This window comes from Vicia villosa, linkage group LG1, assembly GCF_029867415.1.
Source record: "Vicia villosa cultivar HV-30 ecotype Madison, WI linkage group LG1, Vvil1.0, whole genome shotgun sequence".
NCBI classification, from domain to species: domain Eukaryota; kingdom Viridiplantae; phylum Streptophyta; class Magnoliopsida; order Fabales; family Fabaceae; genus Vicia; species Vicia villosa.
In genome coordinates this window covers 243816007-243825877 of record NC_081180.1, presented here as the reverse complement: position 1 = coordinate 243825877, position 9871 = coordinate 243816007, and the positions used below count along the sequence as shown (strand labels likewise).

Below are 9871 nucleotides of genomic sequence, written 5' to 3'. Positions count from 1 at the left end.
CCTTTGAGACAAAGCTTCTGAGCGCTGAATTATGCATACTCTTTATATATTTCCTGAAAAGGAAATTGCATTGGATTAGAGTACCATATTATCTTAAGCAAAATTCATATTATTGTTATCATCAAAACTAAGATAATTGATCAGAACAAATCTTGTTCTAACAATAACGACACAAATACACATGCAACGACTCTATGCATACAATTATTATTCACCCGATCATCATATGTATTTCAGATACACAACAGTTAATCAAACACACAACCATTCATATCAAACACATACAAATTATAACATTGGACAACTTCCATTCATGTTATAATTATACACAACAACCTAATGCAATGCAACTAAATGCATGTGGTACCAAACATGGGATAACCCATCTCACCGATCCACCACCATAAAGATCCAGCTACTTCTCTCACTAATTCCACACAATGGGAATTAGCTACCGCTGTCCCACCACCATAAGGGATACAGCCCACAACGTGATTATGAAATACATGCATCAACCATAACATGCACATCATCAACATCCACCAACGATTCATAATCATTCATCCATAACACCCAAAGCATACTCATATCACAATCATTGGATATTCACCACAACATAATACATTTAACACAGAAACATATTATCCAATTGAGATACAAAACCTACATAATCAATCCTATCATCATTAAACTGATAATATAGGCTAAATGGATTAGTCACCCCTTACCTTAGCCAAGAACCTTGAATTCTTCTCTTCCTCCTCTTCTCCCCTTTCACGTTCCTTCTCTTTTCCTCTTTTGCTTCTCCTTTTTTTCCTTATTTTCACAATTTCTCTATTTTATAAAAAAATAGGATAATTGGTTAGTAAGGCCTCTCCATTGGCACCTCCTCTTTTTACTAACTACGTCACGGCCCAATAACAATAATTCCCATAATTCTTCCAAAAATTCAATTTTAATTACTAAATAATTAAATAATTTCCAAATAATTAATTTAACTTAATTAAATTAATTTATGAAATTACGGGGTGTTACATTATCCTCTATCACCATCAATTCACAACATTCTATTACACAAAATCAAGTATCATGTAATCATCGAAAAGTCATCCAAAACCCATCCAAATCATATCAAATAAATTATTAAAAATTCATGGAAATCAGTTATAAATCATAAGCATACAGACCCTCGTCCAATTCATGAAGAAATAAAACAAAATGTTCCAGACCATGCTAAGCCTGGTCTGTCGCGCTAAGCGCGATTGCGACTGTGCAGAAAAACTCTATTGCGAACAACATTCTGCCTCACATGAGTTTTCTCCACTAAAACTTATCCAAACAACATTTACTATGGATTTAATGTATTCTAACATGTATCTAACATAGAGCATCGTATAGCAACATAAAAACATGATTTCAAAACATCAATTTCATCACTTCATATTCAAACCCCGTGTCAAATCTATGAACATGAAGAACAAATTCCTATTCTCATGTTACTATCCTTTGCATATCATTACACACACACACACACACACACACACACACACACACACACACACACACACACACACACACAGATATATATATATATATATATATATATATATATATATATATATATATCACAAACACATAATTCAATTAACTATCACATCACATAGTGATTAATAAAATAACCAAATAATAAAATAACTAATAAAAATTGGGGTGTTATAGGCAACATAACTAGGTGTCCCTCAAGCAGCCGAAGAAGCTATTTAAAGCTTTTACACAGACTCAGTTCGCCCCTTCAAGGATAGGTATTACTTAATCAAACCTATGAGCGAAGAGGCTGTTGATTCTTTGTTCGAGCTGAGGGTTGTGATCGGGGAAGAGATGGAGATGGTCGAGAGGTTCCCCTTTCAGTTGGAGTAAGGGGCATTTTGAGCGGGGTACAGACTTCTTCATCACCAAGTCTGGCGAGTTGGACCCCAAGGACCAATGTAACTATGATGAGTTGGTGAAGTTTGTCGATGATTTTTCCCTTGCTTAGTGGGTAGCAAGGACTGGGGAGGCTGTCCTCGATAGGCATGGCCTAGCCATCTACGAGGCCCAATTTATCAACACCAAAGGCCTCCTCGAGTGTAGTACCTTCGAGGACGCTAGGTTGCTTTTAGGTGGCTGTTTTTATTTTACTATGTTGATATGCATATCTTCCTCAATATACTAACCTTTGCTCGTTATTTGTTGTAGAGAACATATCGAGCCTTCAGGAGCGCATTATGAAGATGGTCTCCAATCAAGGGAAAGCTTGAAAGAAGCATCCCAAAAATTGAGTAGCGCAGGTCCAGAACAAGCCCGGGGGTCCAATGGCTCTGGAAACCAATCTTCCTCTTCTCCGGTTGGCAACACTTTTCCTTGGCAAGAAAGCCCGAAGAAGAAAAAGCAACATACGGAGGGAGACGTGGAGGTGCACGTAGATCTTAAGAAAGAAACCCCCTGGTCTCGTTTGGGTTGTCAACCTACTTTCTTAACCAAGGATTTTTTAAGGGGAGCATGTCTTTGTCTTTGTCTTTGTCTCGGGCGGAATCGTTAACCGTCGGAAACCTCGTCGTATAAATTTCAATTCTATAAATTTTTATTTTATTTTTCTATTTTTTATTTTAAAAAATATATTAATTTAAAACGTCAAATATATAAAAAGAATAGACTTTAAAGAATGACTTTTAAGTCCATGAAGCAAACGAGTTAAGCCTAACAAGATAAACCTAACGAGTTTAATCGGGTTGTTTGTGAACTTCTAACGAGTAGAGTTTAAGTTAAAAAAAAGTTTGTGACGAACTCGAACCGATATTTGAGCAGAACTAATTCTTTATAAGTCAAACTGAGGCAAGTTCGAATCGGCTCGACTCATTTTCAGCCCTAAATTTATTTAAATATATATTTTATAATATTATAATAAAAATATTTAAATATATGTTTTTATAATACTATAATGAAAATGTTTTTAAATAATGAAAATGTTATTAAAATTGATATTAAACTGAAAGTAAAAATTAAATAATTATTGAACAATTATTATTTTAATATTTATTATTTTATTATTTATTATTAAATAAAACTGGAAGTATTAAGAATATTTATTACTTGGGATAGCATGCTCAGCCAAAGGAAATTCAAAATGAGTGTCATGTATGATGCAATGACACATAGCAATCCTTGTGTGGAATGGAGACACCTGCTCAAGAGAAATGCAATCAGACTAAGAGCAAAGTTTATAACCTGGTTGGTCTGCCATGGAAAGCTGACAACAAAAGATAGACTTAGAAGATTTAACATGATTAATGAGAGCACCTGCAGTTTATGTCAAAATGCTGAGGAAAGTATATCCCATCTGTTTTTTACTTGCAGATTACTTTGGACATTTGGAGGCAAGTTCTGGTTTGGCTAAATGTTAATCATCTGCCGAAGTCTTGGCCCGGGGAACTTCAATAGATCCTGCAGTATGTCTCGAGGAAGGGATGGAAAGCTAGCTTAATGAAGATTGCATTTGCAGAAGTACTCTATGGTATTTGGAATAGAAGGAATTCAGTAGTGTTTGTTCATAATATTCAGTTAGATATTGTACAGAGTATTACAGATAATATAGTTTATAGGGGTTGGCTATATAGGAGAACTAGAAACTGTATTGCTCAACTGATGTTATAGGTTCATTGTAACTCTTGAGGGTTGGATCTTTGGATCACCTTGTATATCTTTATTTTTTGAGAAATTCTTAGGTGGACACAGATATAAGAAATTGTTTTACACACAACCAACCAATCACAAAATTTTAATTAATTAAAAAATAAATAAAGATTTTTCTCTCTCCTTCATAATCTCAACCACCCCATGAATCAAATTAAAAACAAAATTAAAATAAAAATAAATTAAAAAATTCCTCTCTTCTTATTGGTTGTGCCTAAGAAATAGATTTAGGGTCGTGTCCATGCAAGAATTTCTCTTATTTTTTTATAGTAATATATTCTCAATTGCTTCAAAAAAAAAATTAAACAATTATTAAACAATCATTATTTTAATATTTATTATTTTATTATTTATTATCAAATAAAACTGAAAGTGTTACAGATATTTAATAAAATAATTCTAATTATTAAATTATATGAAAGTATTAAATATGAAAATTATAGAAATATTAGTTAAACATTTATGAATATGAAATTATTTAATATAGAAAGATTAGTAAACGTATTAAATCACATTTTAAAAATATTAAACATTGAAATATCAAATAAACGTATCACATCAATTTATGAAAATATTAGTAAAACATTTATATTAAAATTAAATCACATTTTAAAAATATCAAATATGAAATTAATTAATTATTAAATAAAATGTTTTAATAAATAAAGATGCATTATATATACTTTTACATCATTGATCTTTTATGTGCACATACACAAATTTTTAATTAGTCACTCAAATGATAAAAAAATAAAAAATAAAAAAAATAAAAAAAATAAAACCTTTTGTATAAGTAAAAGGATTTTGACATTCGAGAAAGTAAAAGTAAACAACTTACGTGTTTATTTAATTTTAATTTGAATAAAATACTAAATTTCCGGCAACAAATTCTAGTTTGTAAATTCTGTATAAGAAACAATATTTTCAAAGCTGTTTTTTTACTGGATCTTAGGTTGTACATAACAACTGCAAAATCGAAATTCTAGGTTTTACTTTACATGTATAAATCGAAAAACGAAGTTTCCTAGAACCTCACCAACCTCGTATATTTGGTTACTTTATTTTTAATAATTACTTTGAAATTGAATCTTTCCTTAATTTCTTGTCCCTTTTCAATTCAATTACGACCTTTTGTTCTATCCAGATTCAACCCTCAATTTGGGGTTTTTTTCAAGGTAATGAATGCACTTCTAATTCTATTTCGCATTTGTTGAATTTCAGCGATTGTAATTTTGATTAGGGTTTGATTCAGGTTTGTGCAAAGTTTGGATTTTTACAAGATTGGCTTTCTGGGTTTGTGTAAAGTTGGGATTTTTAGAAGATTGGCTTTCTGGGTTTATCTTATGGTAATGCAGGTTGAGATTGGGAATTTAGGAATTTGTGAATTTGGAAATTTGAAAATTGAAGTTGGGGTTTTTGGATCAAGTTGAATTTTTTTATAGCATTTTGTATATTATAGTTTGAAGACTGATTTTGGGGTGGTTAGAGACTAGAGAAGGTTATGGAACTAGTTAGGCGTAGAGTAATGGATAATGGGGGAGATGAGGAGATGGATGTTGAAACGCCTGTATCGGAGCAACGATTCTATCCTTCGCATCCGGGTTTGGTGAAGAAGAGAGCTTATATATTTGATGGTTTGGGGAATTTTTATAATAAGGAATGGGATTTGGCTGACTTTAATCAGAAAGAAGAAAAGGAGTTGGGTATGGAGGAAGGACGGGGGAATGAGTTTTCTTGGTACCATGTGGAGCTTCCGAAAGGGAATCAGAAGTTGGCGCAATCTGCGCAGGATTTGATTGGTGTATTATGTCCGCCGTTGAAGCTACAAGATATTCTTTCGCTTATTAGCAATGGACCGTTTTGTGCACATGTGGATGGTGCGCTTGTGTTTCGGGTTAACTCACCCGGTCCTCCTTCTAGTGATTTTACTTTCAGGCTTGCTGCTAGAGTTACCGAGAATTCGGTGATTACAGTTTCGTTAGGGCGTGTACCTCGGCTGGGTTTCTCGCGTATGGGGGAATCTTTACTTTCGGAAGTCCCTAGCGTTGAAGGCTCCCCTCAGTTTAATGGTCGGCAGAAGGAAGGAAGTGGGCCGGTGATTAAGGAGCATGTTCTTGAATTCTTGTTGACTATGAATCATTCTGAGGAAGCGGACAATCCTGTTCCTAAATCTGTCTCGAATCTTGTCGTGCACATAGTAGATACACACGTTGATCAGCTTCAAGATCTCGTGACAAAGCTTGAGATGGAGTTGGACTCCGTGGAGCTTGATCTCGATAAAGGTAGTTTCTATTATACACTTTCAACCTTCCCATGCACTCATATTCTCGAATAATTACATTCGCAGCCATAATTTTATATGCCTATACACATTTTGCTTAACTGTAGGTGGTTATGCTCTGAAGAAACAAATGCTAGATGATAGAAGATTCCCTAAACTGCATATTAATTTGCAGCGGCTCCTGCAGGTGATACTTCACTCGTTTTATACATTAATTTTGATTTAGTTTCATCAAATCAAATTGTATGGACTGAACTTCTGTTTTGGGTTGCATTACCTTGATTCGAATCCAGGTGATTGCGCACGGAGAACAAGTGTATCTTCGTGTAAAAGAAAAATCGTCTTCGAAAAGATGGTTTGCGAGCGAAGACATTAACTCACTTGAAGAACTAATTGGAAGGTTGAGAAGGCTAAAGGAGAATTTAGGGTTTATAGTTAATCGTGTCACGGCAATACAGGCTGGTCTTGACAGCTGGCAGTCGGAGCAAATAAACCGTAAACTCTACTATCTCTCGTTCCTATCGATAATATTCCTCCCGCTGTCCATCATAACAGGAGGTTAGAAATCTGCTTCTCCATAATCTTTTATAATTCACATTGTCAAACAATTTTGCATGGTTTTGATTTTTGAACTCTGATTGCAGTTTTTGGCATGAACGTTGGAGGAGTTCCGTGGACAGGTCAAAATGCGCCGGAGCTAAAGGATGGTTTCCGCAACGTCATGCTAGTCTGTGTCGCTATGCTTGTTCTTGTACTACTTTGCTTCATTTTCCCGGCTCTTTATATGCGTATAGCTGCTGTTTGGCGTGAAAAGAGAACTCTTGGAAGAAATTGGTCGCTTAACAGGAAGTCATTGTTGAGGAGACCGTTAAGAATAGAAGATGCGGCGAGAGGGGGTTACCTTCGGATTTAACGGTGTTACGATGTCTGCTTCGCTTCATTCATTCGACTAGTGAGCGTTCAAGTCATACAGAAGAAACTAATAAAACTGACATTTGGTTGTGAAGAAAAGAATCACCAAAAGCAATTATGGAACCCTCATGTGCCACATATTCTCTTGATGATGAAATGAGAGATTGTGATGAAGTCAAGATTTTTGCTTATTCTCTCATTTATTTTCCTTTGGGGGAGAAGGTTATGTGGACCTGTGAGTACACTTTTTCAAAAAGCAAACTTGTACAGTTTTTTTCTTGGTTATGAGAAGGGTTATTAGAAAAATGCTATTGAATGTCTTTTTAGAGCACAGGTTAAAGAAAGTAAGAAACTATTATATTTTTATACTCAAAAGTACACCATTGTAACCTTATATGTCACCTCTTTCCTTCCAAGGTCATGAATGAGTCCAAACATGAGACCAAACATCATGTGTGATTAAAACCAATTAATGATCACCAACGCCTTTCTTCTCTAGTTTCAACAAGACCAATTAATGACCATCAAAACTATGGTCAAATGATTAAGCCTGCACAATATGGCTATTTAATCTGTCTTGAATGCATTGTCTCTTGTCTCCTCTATGTTGGTGTCGGCTCGGTTGGGCCGAATTGGCTTCTAAACCGAAGGTCGGACCGACCTTCTAAAAAAAAATGTCTTGAATGCATTGTCTCTTGTCTCCTCTATGTTGGTGTCGGCTCGGTTGGGCCGAATTGGCTTCTAAACCGAAGGTCGGACCGACCTTCTAAAAAAAAATAGTTCGCCCTTGCTATTGTAGGGAAGACTCTTTCAATCTTGTCTGAAGCGTTCTATAGCCCGACCTATCATTAGGGTGTGCTTTTCATCACATTATTAAGGGAAAATTCTAAGGTGAAGTTGTCATATTGACTTTTTTGAGAAAGTCACAATTCTGGTCAATCACAAAGGTCCTTTAAACCCTAGAATTCCACATAGAATTAAGGAAAAATTCTAAGGTGAAGTTGTCATATTGACTTTTTTTTAAAAAGTCATAATTCTAGTCAATCACAAAGGTCCTTTAAACCCTAGAATTCCACATAGAATTATGTCATACATCTAACTTATAATGTAACATCATATTTCTTAATATTGCAATTAAGTCCGAACATATTTGCAACTAAGTCTCATTCATTATTCATTCAATATTATTTTTTAGGCAAAATATCCTTTTTTGTCCCTTAAGTTTACCTTGGGGTCCATTTTAGTCCCTTAAATTTAAAAAGTTCCAAATTAATCCTTTTTTTAGAGCAAGTTCCAAATTAATCCTGTAATTGTTCAAAAAGATCCACAGTGATCCTTTTTGTCAATTTGGCTGAAACAGGCCGTTTTGGCCTACGTGGCAGGTGATGAGGATAACAATACCTTCATATTCTTCGTTTTCATTCCCTTTTCTTCTTTGTTCCATTTTCCCCAAACTTTAGGGTTCTTAATTTTAGAGCTTTCAAGTGTGGAATTGCTTGTGGAAAATGAAGTCATCATCATCAATGAACTCTGGACAGTGTACATACGAATCCAATGTGAAGAGCGGTGGTCGTTTGGATGTCAATTTGCGATGGAAACCCGTATGTGGTTGTGGAGAAATGGCTAGTCTTCGAAGAGTTTCAACTGTCATGAAATTTGGGAAATAATTTTGAGCTTGTCATCATTATAAGGTAAAAAAGAAATTAAATTGCTTCTTCATTTTTGTTTGTTCTTATTGGGATGCAATGTGAATTACATAGGGTGCAACACAAGTTGGTTGTGGATATTTTCAATGGTTCTATGATGATGTGGTGTAAGAGAAAGACTAGTTTATGAGGATTCAAATGAAGATGATGATGAGTTCAGAAAATTTTGGAAGACAATGTTTTGTATTGTTTTAGTTGTGGTTTTATTTAGAATATTGTAACAATTGTATCAATTTGAATTAGTTTTGAGTCAGTTGTAACATTTTGTTTTAGAATGTGGTGGTATTTAGTAGGGGTGGAAAACGGGCATATTCACCCCGTTTGGGCCCGCGAAAAAACGGGGCAGGGCGGGACAAACAAATTTGAGAGTGCGGGTCTAAAATCTTGCCACGCCCTGCAAAAAAGTGAGGGCGGAACAGATAAAGCCCGCGGGCATTGAACCTTTGAGACCTTAAAATAGTAAAAAATTGTATGAAAAAGCTCATGTCCACAAAAAAAACAGGGTGGGGCTGGGCGGGCACATTAAAGAATGCGGGCTTAAAACTTTGCCCCGTCCCGCGAAAAAGTGTGGGCAAAACAGGCTTTCCCCGCGGGCCAAGCCCGTTTTGCCACCCCTAGTATTTAGAATGTTGCAACAGTTATAATAATTGTATCAGTTTCAAATGTTTGTTATGAATTAATGTGTTTCCATTTTATTATGTGTTTGCCTTAAAGTATTGTGTATGTTAATTTTCAATGAAATACGTTTGCTTTCATTCACAGTTGGTTTATGTTTAGGACCGACTCTATTATCAAAATTGACCCAATCCACTCATAAGTGTCATACCCCAATTTTTGACCCTAAGATCACACATCATTTGCATACCAATCATCAATCAAGAAGTTTTAACTCAGAGCTCTACTCGTGATGTTGTGCTCAATTCATCTGCAAGGGAATCATCGAGCACCTATGTTTTAGTCTTGTATATATTGTTTTACTAACCAAAATACCAAAAATATTGCCTTGTGCTTTTGTGTGTTTGTGTTTTGTAGGTACCAAGTCAAAATACCCATCAAAAGGAGCATTTTTCAACAATTTCACTGTGCAAATCGATTTGCATAAGGTGTAAATCGATTTACACAACTGATTCTGCACCAGATTTTGCTTCTACCATCAGTGCAAATCGATTTGCATAATGTGCAAATCGATTTACATAACTGTTTTTGCCCCATATTTTGCCTTTTTCAGCAATGTAAATAGATT

The 9871-nt window shown here is 34.9% G+C and overlaps 1 protein-coding gene across 1 annotated transcript; it reads left to right on the top strand.

Annotated features, from left to right (window-relative positions):
• Positions 1–4630: 4630 nt before the first annotated feature.
• On the top strand, positions 4631–7809 carry LOC131645057 (uncharacterized). The gene is made up of 5 exons (XM_058915713.1): positions 4631–4904; positions 4982–6011; positions 6118–6197; positions 6304–6568; positions 6655–7809. Exons 2-5 carry the CDS (start codon positions 5231–5233, stop codon positions 6921–6923), a joined length of 1395 nt encoding a protein of 464 aa, XP_058771696.1. The 5' UTR covers positions 4631–4904; positions 4982–5230; the 3' UTR covers positions 6924–7809.
• The last annotated feature ends 2062 nt before the right edge of the window (positions 7810–9871 follow it).